Here is a 14,999-nt window from a genome sequence, read left to right on the forward strand (position 1 = left end):
CAGTTACACTAACTGCTGCAATCACATCCTCTGGCAATGAATTCCAGAGCTTAACTATGTGCTGAGTGAAAAAGAATTTTCTTCGATTTGTTTTAAATGAGCTACTTGCTAACTTCATGGAGTGCCCCCTGGTCCTTCTATTATCTGAGAGAGTAAATAACCGATTTACATTAACTTGTTCAAGTCCTTTCATGATTTTGAAGACTTCTGTCATATATTTAAAAGGGTTACGCGCGTATATATTAAGCATGTAACCCACCTTTCCTATTTAAATAAATCATCCAAGATGATGTACAAACAGTCAAATAAAACAATCAACAAAACTTCCAACATCTGTAATACACATATGATAAAAATAAAATACAGAGTAGCTCAGCCTGACTATGTTTTGTGCATATTCATGTGGAGATCCTGAAAACTCAGCTGGCTGTATGTTCCCCAAGACAGGTTTGGGGAACCCTGAAGTAGATAAATACATATTGGCAATGAAGCAACTCAGTCCTGGTTCTCGGAGTGATCTCCTTCTTACTGATTCTTGCTCCCTTCACTCTAAAGCACCTGAATATAGGATCCTTATTCGGACATCCCAGCTTCTAGGTGCATGTGTCTTGCATGATGGAAACTGCAAGAAATACATGTAAAATCTACTTTGTATAAAAATCAGCAAATCAGTCAATTTGGTTTATATATCTTCCATCAAACATGCTTTGCAATATTGTACTGCAGATATACGCATACAGGCACTTCCGAGGTTGATGGTTTGGTAGCACATTTCTGGCAAATGAACTGCACAAAACCTTCTTTAAAAAATAAGGGATAAAGGAAAAAATTAATCAGTTCGTTTTGTGTAAACTCTAATGCAGAGAGGTACAGGGCTTACCCAGGGTCACAAAGATCCATTGCCATAGAGAAAGCTTAAACTCTCAACTGAAGATCTGTTCCATGCTGTAACTGCTTGACCACACCTTCACCTCAAACCAGGATCATATGTGCCACATTTACGAGAGGTCATCATACAGTTTGGTGAATTTCTCTTCTGAAGATGGCTTTAGCCTAGTGGCTAAGTTTGGGATGTCAGTAATACCTCTCGATTAGTAAAGCTAAAATGCTATTATTGACACAAGTATTTTATAAGCCTGTCATCAGAATATAAAGCAATGTTATAGATCTATTCTGCATGGTCTTTCCATTTGTTTCTAGTTTGCTGCTTCAGGCCCTTCTTTGTTTTCTCTTGCTTGGCTTTCTGTAGGTTTTGGGGATTCCAACTGAGGATACCTGGCCAGGAGTCTCAGAGCTCCCCAACTATAAACCAGGTATGAGATCTACCATCACTTACGTTGCAATAATAATAATCTCAAATTTTAGCCCACCTTTCCAAATAATGCTCCAAGTGACTTACAGAAATATTAGTAAATCTTCAGGTACAATAAGTCTCGTCCCCAAAAAGCTTGAAGTGGGTACCTGAGGCAACAAAAGCTAAAACGACTTGCTCAAGTTCACTAGGAAGTGTGGAGGAAGTGGGATTTGAATCTTAGTTTTTCTGGGGTTCTTAGCTCATATTTCAAACCTCTAGGGCCACTCCTTTGCCCTAACCCTTAGCTATCTTGAGCTTTCTTTTCTAGCAAGATGACAAGGATCAGAATGCGTATGTGTGTGTGTGGCGGCACGTGTGTTAAACACAGACTGCAGATAGAATCTCATCATGGATCAGCACAGGAGCTGGGCAGCAGCACTGTGTGCACTGCAAAGAGACCACAGGGCCCAGCATTGGAGGCAATGCACAGTGCAGAGGGGAAGGGCAGTAAAGAGCTACACACTGCAGCGGCAAACCCTTGTTGGCAGGAGGCTACTGCTGCTCCATTAAGCCCTTGGCCAGCAAGGTAACTCAGCTTGATTAATGCAGCTTCTGAGGAATGCAGAGAGAAAAAAAGAGAATCCTGGCTGTTAGTTTGGTACCACTTCCTTATCAAACATTATCCCCTTACACTTCTGCTCTACCAGCTTGAGAAAGGATACCCAGGTGACTTTCACTAAGATGAACTATTGTCAGGCATGACCACCAATCAGCACCTGCGGTAATACGAAACAGAGATGGTTAAAGCAGCATTGGGACACAGTGGACCGAAACCTGATTCTGCTGAAATGTGCAGTTAATGGACTTGTCTGGAATTTTCCTGTTTGGCCTAGAAGGAAAATTTAGACAAGATCCCTTAATACTCAACTTTGAGTAATACTGCCAGGAAGTAACAAAAAGTCTGTTAGGAAATAAACTGAAAAGATAGATTGCAACTACTCTTCCTTTTATTTTAATCAGATAGCATGCTAATTAGACAAGACTGAAGCCTAAAAATGAGAAACCAAGGATCTGAATGTCGCAGCAGAAATTACATCTTATACTGTATATGTAAGAGTTCATTACATACCTTATTCACCTTGTGAAACAGAAAATGATAAAAACAAATCAAAACCTTGGGCCGGATTTTAAAAGGGTTACGCGCATAAGGTACACGAGTAACCCTTCTAAAACGGCCTTGCGCGCGCAGAGCCTATATTGCATAGGCTTCCGGCGTGCGCAAAGCCCCGGGACGCGCAAAAGTCCCGGGGCTTTCTTGGGGTGGGCGTGTCGGGGGGGGTGTGTGTGACGCGATCGGCGCGTCATCCAGGGGCGTGTCAGGGGCGGGGGGCATGACGCGGTCGGCGCGTCATCCGGGGTGGTGCCGCGGGCATGGTTTCGGCCCGGGGGTGTTCCGGGGGCATGGCCGCGGCCTCCGGACTGGAACATGGCATGCGGCAGCTGGCCCGGCGCGCAAAGTTACGCCTGCTTCGAGCAGGCGTAACTTGTGAAACAGAGGTGGGGGGGGAGGTGGAAGGAAAGTTCCCTCCGAGGCCGCTTCGATTTCAGAGTGGCCTCGGAGGGAACGGGCAGCGCGCGCAGGGCTCGGTGCACGCAAGTTGCACAAATGTGCACCCCCTTGCGCGCGCAATGCTACAAATATTACACCAGGCTCTAAAACACCAATTTGGAAACCAGAACAAGCTAAGTTCCTATAGGTCCCTACACAGAAAATACATTCTAGCAGAATACCTCAACTCTGTCACAAGTGCAGAAAACAGATCGACCCTTACCAAATATAGAATATAGAGACCATAAAGTATAGAAATGTGCAGACAGAGAAGGACAAGATGGCCACGAGTTGAGGACGCTGGTTTTTGCTGTCTGCTTATAACGTTCTGTATTTCTTCCTCAATGGCTCTGAAAAGAAAGGGGAAGGTACAAGTTTTCCCTCCTGAACTCACCTACCTCCCGGGATAGCAAACGTACATCTTTTGCGGCCCCCATTTCTGCTCAGCCGGTGGCCAGTTCTTTTTTGCTGGGTTAAATGGAAGAGCATTGACCCAGCCAGGAGAGGAGGTTTCCCTCAGCCCCCGGCCCCAAGAGTCTCTGCCATCAGCCGGTCGTGCTTCCTCCCTGGATGCAGCATTGTCACAGGAGAATGATGTCTCCTTGCTGCCAGTGCGGGAGGGGGCCATAGAGGTATTCAATCTGTTCAAGCTGTGCATGAGTTGGGAACGTTTTCTTCTTCTTTAGCTCAAGATGGGATGTCCTAATAGATGGTGTTACTTCTCAAGCTGTTTCTTCTTCTGGACAATTTCTACCAGTTGCTGAGCTTTCCCAACTTTTCCATAAACCAGCAGAGGTAACTCTGGGACATGATGGCTGTTTGGCCAGATTCTTTGTGCTTCTGTGAATAAGATGGATTCTCTTGCTTTAAAATTAGAGTCCCAGATATCTAGACTTGAACTTCAAGTTCAGGAGCACGCGGAACAACTTTTGCAGGGTTCAGAGGGTTCATATTGCTGATTTTTCAGGAACAAGGTGTAATGTCTCGTCGTATTGAAGCTTTGGAGAACTCTGCTAGAAAGTTTAATCTTCGTATACTCAACTTCCCTAATATTATGGATGAATTACCTTGGATTACCTTTAAGAAATATTTAATAGAAAATTTACATCTTGCCCCAGAGACGTTTCCCTCTGTGAATAAGTTGGTTTTCTTGTCATCTCCTCAATCTAATGCTGTTCTTGTTCAAGGTGCTCCTGAAGTTCCCTCTTCAAATTTAATGGACGTTTTGGAAAAATCTTCCCCAGAAATCATTGAGAGGACTCTTATTAGTTTCCTTTTTTTCTGAAGTTGATGTTAGTAAAGTTACGACTGCATATTTTCAGAATCTAAATGTGGATCTTCTGGGTCAAAAACTGAGAAATTTTCCTGATCTTTCACGATAGACGCAGTTAAGAAGAATGGCCTTTCTTGCCCTTAGGAATGATACTTTGTCTTTAGGAGCCTCGTTTGTTTTGCTTTATCCTTGCAAATGTTTTGTAAAGTATCGTTCAGAGAGTTTTCTTTTTTTTTTCTCCTGACCAATTAAAATCCTTTATAGAGGCTCGTAAGATGGTAACATCTTCTCCTGTTCCCTCAGGGACTCCATGATCTCTTGGTATTAGTATAGCAGAACTGACTCGTTAGTGTATTTGTTTTATTATTCCTTTTTAAGTTTTACTCCTCCCCCTTTTTCCTTTGTTTCTTATTTTCAGGGGTAGTACTTATTGTACATTTCTATACATTTATATGTATGTTTTCTTTTGTATGACTGTATATCCACCGTTTACTGATACAAAGTCTTTTTATGCTTTGTTAATTGAAATATCATTACAATAAAAAGTAAAAAAAAAAAAAAAAGAAATGTGCAGACAAAAACTAAATTGGAAACCACAACAAGCTAACCCTAGATTCATCAAAATATGTTTTTAACATATTGATAATGCCCGTGATAAGAAAAAGGGGTGTATTTAGGGAAATTTTAAAATTACTGCAACACATAATAACATACCATTTTACATCAATAGTTTTGTGTGGTAAATTTATCATGCCCCATGATAATTCCTATTTTTACATGAGAAAGAGACTGAGAGAGAGACTGAGAGACTATCTACAATGCTGTCATATTAGTCAAGTATTTATATCTCAATAGGAGGACCATCTAATAGCTTGAGGTGAGGTATTGGTGGTGGTTTATGGTTTAGGGGTCAGTTTCTCTTAGAGAGTGAGAAATACGAACAGCATAATACACCTCAGTGAAGATTTCACATCATTTGGAATGAGAAAAGTCTCACAAAGATGCCATTTCTACTATGTTCTCTCACCCTAGCTTGATGGACTTTATAACAGGGTACCATCAAGCTAGGGTGAGATAACATAGTACAAAATTTCATCTTTGTGAGATATTTTTCTCTTCCCTGCTATGGGAAGAGGTAGGCAAAAAGATCCTATACAGTGGGAAGGGTTATTTTTTGCTGTGGCCCTAACGTAAGGGGGTGGAGCTCTTGGCAGAAATCAGTCAGAGGTCTTCAGCTGAAGTGAAGTAGCAGTGGAAGGTCTGCTGGCTGCCTTACAAGGCAAAGACAGTGTCGGGATGGTGTGAGGGAAGGCCTTGGGAGCATTTCCCACTGCTGAGGTGGTGAGGGAAGGGAAAGGGAGATCAGCAATGCTGTGGAAAAGAAAAATAAAACAAAAATGCAGGCCTATAGAACCACGCTGCAGTTGTGGAGACAAGAAAAAAAGAGAAGCCAATGAACCACGGCTGCAGCCGTGGTAAATGAAAAAAAAAAAAGAAATGAGTGGAGAGCTTTGGTGGAGGCTCCTGCTTCACCAGAACAGCTGCTGTGGGCTGAATATTAATTGAAGTGGCTCCACAGGCATGGGGCTGCTGCAATCTACACCAGTGTCATGTGACTGCCCTGACCGGCCCACCAGGGCATGCCCAAAGCACCGATAGGCCAGTCTGCCTCTGTATGTAATATCCAAAACAACAAAGGAGGAAAATAATTGCAAAGTTATTTTTACCTCAGTCAGGATGGTATATATTACTGTACAATAGCATCATATCCTCAAGGAGTGATTTCTGCGTAGCTGTCTTTTAAGTCATATTTTTGAAAATGTTTTAAATGTGAGAAAAATCTTGGATTTCATAGTTGCTCCAGATGTTGGCTTGGCTGTGCCTCTCAGTTTAACTTAACTAGAATCTTTCTAGCCACAGTAGGAGGAAAAATGCTCTGTCAAGAACTAAGGCCGATGGAAATCTAGTAGAGAACTACAATTCTGCGTGGGGGACTGCAAGAAAATATTTGGGTAAAAGTGGTGGTCATCATCTAATTTGTATCACAGTGTTGTGGAGCGCTAGGAGAGCGATCCCACTCCTGGGTGATGTGTGTCCTTGGGCCATGGCTCGACCCCAGAGGAACTCTGAAGAGGTGCCGCAGGAGGCGTGGCATGCCCGAGCATGGGCTGGACGGGAGCAGGGCTGGAGTGAAGACTGGCTGACAGGCCCTCCTCTGGACCTGCGCGCTTCGGAAGACCCAACAACGCAATGTTGGTCTTGTGAACAGTCCTCCGACCGTTCCCAGCCCTTTCGGACCTGCCGCAGGGTACGGCACGAAGCGGCAGGCCAGATGGAGGCCAGGACAGTGAAGACTGGAACATGGATTCAGACGAGACTCAGGAACGACGTAGACTCAGGCATAGACGTGGACTCAGGACGAGGTGCAGGATCCATAGACGTGGACTCAGGCATAGATGCAGGATCCTTAGACGTGGACTCAGGCATAGATGCAGGATCCTTAGACGTGGACTCAGGCATAGACGTGGACTTCAGGAACGGGGTGCAGTATGCATAGACATGGACGCAGGCAAGACGAGGACTCAGGTCGAGGTACTGGATGCACAGAGGTGGAGTCAGGAACGAGGAAGACATGGGCACTGACCCTCAGGGCGCCCTACTTCAGGCCACCCGCGGGACTGAGTCGCGGACCACCCTGTCCCATGCGCGCCCTACACAGCCCTGGAAGGCTGGTCGCGGACCACGCAGAGAGCGGGAGAGCACAGGAAAGAGGAAACAGGTTCGCTGCTCTCCTGGCAGCACAAGGCAAAGATATACGCTGCTCTCCTGGCAGCACAAGGCAAGGATATACGCTGCTCTCCTGGCAGCACAAGGCAGGTTAGGCATCAGGATCAGGAACAAGGATAACTGGAACATCAGGACTGGAACACATATACTGGAATAGGAGACACACCTCTGGGCTGGAACATGGACATCAGGAACATCAGGACTGGAACAAGAGACAGACCTTGAGACTGGAACGGCAGGCAAACATCAGGACTGGAACACTGAAGACATCAGGACTGGAACAACTTGACAAGAAGCTTCAACAGGAAACATGGAACACTGGACCTTGCAGAAGGCTGGAATACAAGGCATCTCCTGGAACAAGGAACTCAGGAGTGACCAACTCCTTGCGAAGGCCAAGATACACTGAAAGCTGAGCCCTTTAGTAGAGCTGAGGTGGACAACGCCCAGGGAGGGGTCAGCAGGGGGGCCACACCTGGCTGGCCCTTGAAGAGGAGCAAAGAGGCGCGGGCCCGCGCCCTAGGAGGCTGGAGGGAAGAGCTGGAAGCTGGTGGCGTCCTCAGCCACGTGGAGGGCCCAAGGAAGCCGCGGAGCAGCCCTGGACTGGAGCTGGGTGAAGGCAGGTCACTGGAGCAGCTCCCAGCTGCACGGACAGAAGCAGAGAGATAAGGCTGGCTGTGGGGGAAGGGCTGACTGCAGGAACGGCTCCATGCCGTGAGGACAGCCCCAGGAGGAGAGGTAAGACTGCAGGGAGAGTAGAGAGCTGTAGGCACCGGCAGAGAGAAGTGCTGGCTGCAGGGAACTGGGAGAGACTGCAGGCACCGGCAGGGACGGCTTCCCTGCTGGGCAAGGACCCGGGCTAAAGCAGGCACTGGGAGAGACGGCCTGCTTGCTAAAGGTCCCGGGATCGCAGCAGCACGTCGGGGAAAGGCAGAGACAGCAGCCGAGGAGCAGACCACATGGCAGCAGCTGTGGAACTGGCCCCAGCTGATTCAGGGAGAAAGAAGCAGCGTCAGCAGCCCGGCTGGCTGTGGCTGTGAGAGGTAAGAACCTGCATACGCTTCTTGTGGGCAGGAGCATAACACACAGAGGCAAAATAAGAGGCAGCTGCTAAAGATCTCTTTGGGGATGACCTTATTTTGCTTTATATGAATCGCCTAAGATTCAAATTCAGGCTTGCAGGTATCATATTGCCAAACTTGCCAAAACTTGGCAATATGATACCTGCATGGCAGTAAACCATGATGCTAAGAAGTTGTTTGAATGATAATTTTTCCCCCAAGTCTGCCGTAAAGCCACCCTAGCCCTAATCATAGAGTAGAGTTTGTGACTGTAAAGAAGGGTCTCATTGACACATTGACAAAGATGGGGTTAGAGCTTGCAAATGTGAAGAGGGATCTTAGTGCCACAGTGATAGTGACAGATTGGTTTTGGGAGGTTATGTTTTTATTTGAATGGTGTGTTTGGATTATTGTTGGGACTTTTTGTTATCGTGAGAGATATTGCTTTTAAGGGCTCAATTTTCAAAGCCATTTACATGCATAAACCCATGTTTTATGTGCATAAATGGCTGTTACAAAATAGCATGGGATTCTATGTGTGTAACTCAGTTTCATGCATACTTTTACAGAAAGGAGAATGCAGAGAGGCATTCTAGAGGTGGCAGATTTAGAACTTTCACGTATACTTTTTGATTTTTTTTTCTTTCCATAAGATTTTTATTAAAGTTTCAAACAAACACAAACTCCCCTACCTAGGGAGGTATAAACCACAATGCATTACATAATTGTAAATATAGAAATACCAATATTCCCTGGTAGCCCTTTCCCAGAAACCTTTGACCTTTCCCCCCCACCTTCCAAGTCCTCTATTTTATAAGCCAGTTCTATTAAACATTGTCTGTCTCATTTTTAAATGGTACACGCTACATTTAATAAGCAAATAATACACCACCATTAACCCCCTCCCATAGAAAGTTCACACATGTAAAACTATGGGCCTCATTTTCTAAAGTATCACAGGCCTGCGATACTTTAGGGAATGAGGGGTAGAGGGCCAAAACAGGGGGGGGGGGGGGAGGGGAGGGGCGGGCCTGCGCTAGTCGGCAGCAATCGCACCGTCGTGGTGCGATCGCTGTCGGTTTCGCGCCCAATAGCGCCACCATAGGAGGTGTAGCTATTGGGCACGAACTTGACGTGAAAAGGGCCTTACCTTTTCGTCGTCCGCAGCGTCTTTGCTGAGTCGGCCCCGGTGACGCCCCAACTCCTCCTCTTCTGGGGCTGACCCCGCCCCCATTTTGATATCGCACGTGATAAGGGACATTTCGCGTGCAAAACGTCCCTTATCGCGTGCGATCCGATTAGAAAATGAGGTCCTATATCCTCCAAGAGTACATTGTGAAGGGCAAAGCGCTGAGTTTCTGCAGGTAGAGATTGTATGAATGGTTTCCAAATAGCAAGAAAAACCCTTTGCTTATGGGTGGGTTAGGTCTTGATGGACTGTGATTCCAAACACATCAAATTAACCAATTTCTTATGCTATATAGTCACTTCTGGGGCGGTATCTCCCACCAATGAGCTAGTAGGCATTGCTTCCCTACCAAGCAACTTTTGCGCACCAATATTTCACCCGCCTTGTCCAAATGTAATGAGTCCAATTTTTTTCCCAGGACACACACCTCAGCGGAGACTTCCAACGTGACCGACCACCATTGGCCCATCACAAAATGATTGCCTCCCAGAAGGTTTGAATCATAGGGCACTCCAACAAAGAGTCACTTAAGGTTGCATTTAGAAGACCACATTTGAGACATCTGCTATGTTGAGTCACTCCAGCCTGGAATGCCCAATAGGGGGAATAATACATCCTGTTCAAAATTTTGAATTGCAATTCTCTATACATAACCCCTTCTGAAGATACATAGAGATCATGGACATACTCAGACATATCATCCTTGTCCAAATTAAGAAGAAATTCCTTCCCCCATGCTTGTGCCATCTGTGACAGTAACATATAAGTTGAAATACAGTGTAAACATTTGTACAAAGTGGAAAGTGTATGCTTACCGCCCATACAAAGCTGATAAAATCTTTGAAATGGACCAGAGGTATAGGGGCGGATTTTAAGAGCCCTGCTCGCCTAAATCCGCCCAAAACCGGGCGGATTTAGGCGAGCAGGGCCCTGCGCGCCGGGAAGCCTATTTTACATAGGCCTACCGGCACGCGCAGAGCCCCGGGACTCGCGTAAGTCCCGGGGTTCTCCGAGGGGGGCGTGTCGGGGGCGTGTCGGGGCGGGCCCGGTCGTCGCGGCGTTTCGGGGGTGTGTCGGCAGCGTTTTGGGGGCGGGTACGGGGGGTGTCTACGGCCCGGGGCGGTCCGGGGGCGTGGCCGCGCCCTCCGTACCCGCCCCCAGGTCGCTGCCCGGCGCGCAGGAGGCCCGCTCGCGCGCGGGGATTTACTCCTCCCTCCGGGAGGCGTAAATCCCCGGAGAAAGGTAAGGGGGAGGTGTAGACAGGGCCGGGCGGGTGGGTTAGGTAGAGGAAGGGAGGGGAAGGTGAGGGGAGGGCGTTAGAGGATTCCCTCCAAGGCCGCTCCGATTTCGGAGCGGCCTTGGAGGGAACGGGGGTAGGCTGCGCGGCTCGGCGCGCGCCGGCTATACAAAATCCATAGCCTTGCGCGCGCCGATCCAGGTTTTTAGCAGATACGCGCGGCTCCGCGCGTATCTACCAAAATCCAGCGTACTTTTGTTTGCGCCTGGAGTGCAAACAAAAGTAGGCTATTCGCGCTCCTTTTAAAATCCGCCCCATATTGTACTGTTTGTAATTGAAAAGTAGCTTTGATATAACTGTGAACCTGTCAAAAAACAAAATAGTGTGAGTGTTGTAGCCCCAAATGTGACATACAATATTGGAAGGAGTGTATTGATTGAGATTGTAAATCAATAAATGGCAGAACCAATGCTTTGTTTGCTACTTCCCATTCTTTGTAAATTGCCAACTCTTTCCCAGGGGGAAATTCCAGATTACCTCGAAGTGGTAGCAAAAAAGATTTCTCCCATGGTAACGACACTTTGGGGCGGATTTTAAAAGGAGCGCGAATAGCCTACTTTTGTTTGCGCTCCAGGCGCAAACAAAAGTACGCTGGATTTTAGTAGATACGCGTGGAGCCGCGCGTATCTGCTAAAAACCTGGATCGGCGCGCGCAAGGCTATGGATTTTGTATAGCCGGCGCGCGCCGAGCCGCGCAACCTACCCCCGTTCCCTCCAAGGCCGCTCCGAAATCGGAGCGGCCTTGGAGGGAATCCTCTAACGCCCTCCCCTCACCTTCCCCTCCCTTCCTCTACCTAACCCACCCGCCCGGCCCTGTCTACACCTCCCCCTTACCTTTCTCCGGGGATTTACGCCTCCCGGAGGGAGGCGTAAATCCCCGCGCGCGAGCGGGCCTCCTGCGCGCCGGGCAGCGACCTGGGGGCGGGTACGGAGGGCACGGCCACGCCCCCGGACCGCCCCGGGCCGTAGCCACGCCCCCGTACCCGCCCCCAAAACGCTGCCGACACGCCCCCGAAACGCCGCGACGAGCGGGCCCGCCCCCCGACATGCCCCCGACACGCCCCCCTCGGAGAACCCCGGGACTTACGCGAGTCCCGGGGCTCTGCGCGCGCCGGTAGGCCTATGTAAAATAGGCTTCCCGGCGCGCAGGGCCCTGCTCGCCTAAATCCGCCCGGTTTTGGGCGGATTTAGGCGAGCAGGGCTCTTAAAATCCGCCCCTTTGTTTCTTAGAGTTTTCCAGGCTACTCTGGCTGCTTTCACCCATTAAGAAGCAGCTAGATGTCTCGGAAGGGCAACTTGTGGGATGTGAAGGATATAATGCAAGGAGAGAGGGGTCACTAATGCCCTCTCAAGTTCTAGATCAGAGTAATACCCTTTGCTGCTCAACCAATCACCTACAGATTGCATAATACAAGCATAATTGTAAAATCGGATGTTGGGAAAATTTCCTCCTCCTTCCTCTTTAGGAGCCATTAATTTAGCCCGAGTCAGTCTCGATCGTCTTCGCTGCCATACAAATGTCCCCCAAATCTTTAAAATCAGAAGGGTGTTTTTCTTGGAAAGTATAATTGGGGACTTCTGTAGTAAGAATAATAATTTTGGAAGTAGCATCATCTTTATCAGTGCTATCCTTCCCATAAAAGACACTGGGAAATGCATCCATCTCTCACAGGACTTATGGAAGTTCCCAATAAGAGATGGAATACTCACCGCGTACCATTTGTTTGGGTCCCTATGAATGTGTATACCCAAATATTTTAGCTTATCCACCGCCCGCCGCAAAGGAAAGTTGGACCACAAGGATTCTTGTTGCGTTCGTGCCTGCTTTCACCCTTGCTCCACCCTCTCTACCTGTGTGGCGACTCCCTCCATGCCTGATGGACAGCTTGATGCCGCGGCGTCTCCATGCCGCTTTTCCCCGGCATTCCCGGGCTGGCTCAATGCTGCGGATCCGCCATGTTCCTGATGACGTAGGGCGCGCGCTCTCTGAAGTATGTACCAGCAAGGGCGCGAACCTCAGGGGCGTCCCTATATTGACGTCATCCGCTTCCAACATTTTATTTATTTATTTATTTATTTATTTATTTATTAACTTTTATTTACCGACATTCGTGAAACACATCATGCCGGTTTACAAAAAACTCAAAGGAGGAAAGTTACAATATAACAATAACAATAACACAGTAAAACTGATAAATAGGTAAAACAATAGCGTAGTAGAGCAATAGTAGAGGGGAGGGGAGTGGGAAAGGGAGGATACCGGGGAGTGGGAGAGGGGAGGCTAAGGGAAGGGCAAAGGCTGGACAGAAAGGAGTGAAAGAACACAAATAGCTGCAACTATATACAGTTGATGATAAGTACAGTCATAATCAAAATTGTAGAGCTAAGGAGGTAATGAGAGACATTTACTTAAAGTATTCACTTAAATATGAAATAAGAAGGGGGTTAGGATGATTTAAGGGCGGTATAGAAGGGAAAAGGGGTTAATCGGTTAGCAAAAGGGTATTGGAGGGGCAGGGTGAGTAGGGCGGGAAAGGGGTACAGAGATTTAAATATACAAGGATCTCTTTACCTACGTAGGGATCCGGAGGGGTTGAGGGAAGGTAATCACTGGGAATCACCAGGGAATGCGTTTTTAGAAGGTATAAAGGGAGTAGCGGGGAGGGGGAATGCTAAGGGTGGAGGGTCGGCCAGGTGACAAGGAAAAGGGGGGAGAGGCTGGGGGGAGGAGACGAGGGAAAGGTCGGGCGGAGGGTAGGGTAAAAGGTCTTTACTTTTGCTAACAGATCGAGTTAGCAAGGACTCCGATTGGACTAGCTTCGGCTGTCCAAAGACTACTTTGCACCCAAAGGATTGCTTGCAGGATTTCCATCGGACCCGCTTCACTCTTGCAACATTGCCTCTGCGGACCTACCAGGGGTACCCGCTCCTCGGGGGTCTCATTCTCTTTCTCTATTTCAGATTACAGAAAGGAACCGGTACTCGCTCCTCGAGGGCCCATGTTCCTAAATTCTCTGAAGACTCGCCATTGCCTGGAAGTGATCGCAAGAGACAGACATTGTGAGTTCTTATTTCAGACTACAGATAGGAACTGGTACTCGCTCCTCGAGGGCCTATGTTCCTGAATACTCTGAAGATTCTCCTTGCCCAGAAGCTATCGCAGGTACAGACATTTGTGAGTTCTTATTTTAGACTACAGATAGGAACCGGTACTCACTCCTCGAGGGCCTATGTTCCTAAACCCTCTGAAGACTCTCTATTGCCTGGAAGCGATCGCAAGAGACGGACATTGTAAGTTATTATTTCAGGCTACCGATAGGAACCAGTACTTGCTCCTTGAGGGCCTATGTTCCTGAACACTCTGAATATTCTCTATTGACTAGAAGCTATTCCAGATACAGATTATTGTGAGTTACCACCGTTCTCTCAGAGCTTTCCCTGGAACCAGGTATTCGCTCCTCGAGGGCCTAACCCTTTCCAGCTACTGAGCCATCTCAAGACCTTATGTGAGTTATCATCTAGTACTGGCTATGCATATCTGCATACCCTGTCTATTCAATATCTACAGACTCTTTGCAGCTCAGCAACCTTGGAATCGCAGTTCCAGTATCTGAGGGACTTCAGCCCTGCCGGGCATACCAGCTCACTACTGCCACCTCTGGTGGTTATACTACCTTTCTAATAAAAGAACTATCTGTATCTGTCTCCATACTCCAGCCTAGCAGGTGGTCCCTCTCGGGACTCCCTCCTGGGGGTGCTGTCAGCTACCATCGACCCAAGGATTCACCTATCTACTTTCTGTCCAGCTGAGCACCATCTCTAGTACTCCGTTGGTACAGATTGCCAACTCTGCAACTTACATCGTAACACATTGCCATTCCTTAGCAGACTCATAGGAGGCAGTACACTACAGATTGCTACTCCTCCCCTTTGGGGAGGGGATTCTATCAGACTGCTATTCGCATCTGCTAGCTCCTCCCATCTGCATAGCAAATTCCAACAGATTGCTAACCTGCTAGCAGATCCCACAACAGATTGCTAACTCCTCCCTTCTTGAGGAGTAGAGCACAACAATTCTAGGGTGTCAGAGAGGTCTAAAACCTCTGACCCAGAAAAACTACCATACCATCTGAACAACTCCAGGGTTCTAGGCAAAAACTCCCTTGCTTTAGGTAAAAAAAGAAGAATATCACCTGCAAATAGGAGAACCTTAGAGAAGGGATAATTTGACAGACCACCCACTTCATCTGCTAGTTGTACCAGCGTTTGTACCAAAGGTTCCAGGGTTAAAATAAAAGCATCGGCAAAAGTGGGCCGCCTTGCCTCGTCCCTCTAGATAATGGAAAACCCTTTGAAAAGCAGATATTAACTCTAACCCTGGCCTTGGGGTTGGAATACAAAACATGGATCGCGTCAGAAATAAAACTCTGCAATCCAAATAAAGGGAGTACTTATTGCAGAAATTCCCAGGATACCCTGTTGAAGGCCT

The 14,999-nt window shown here is 47.5% G+C and overlaps 1 protein-coding gene across 1 annotated transcript in view; it reads left to right on the plus strand.

The window, feature by feature from the left end:
* Nucleotides 1-14,999, plus strand: part of CDK15 (cyclin dependent kinase 15) — a 226,406-nt gene that overhangs the window by 108,710 nt on the left and 102,697 nt on the right. The window contains exon 11 of the mRNA XM_029606275.1: nucleotides 1,250-1,313. Coding sequence (XP_029462135.1) covers nucleotides 1,250-1,313 — 64 coding nt within the window. The remainder of the gene's footprint in view (nucleotides 1-1,249; nucleotides 1,314-14,999) is intronic.

The sequence above is a fragment of the Rhinatrema bivittatum genome, chromosome 6, assembly GCF_901001135.1.
Source record: "Rhinatrema bivittatum chromosome 6, aRhiBiv1.1, whole genome shotgun sequence".
In the NCBI taxonomy this organism is placed as follows: domain Eukaryota; kingdom Metazoa; phylum Chordata; class Amphibia; order Gymnophiona; family Rhinatrematidae; genus Rhinatrema; species Rhinatrema bivittatum.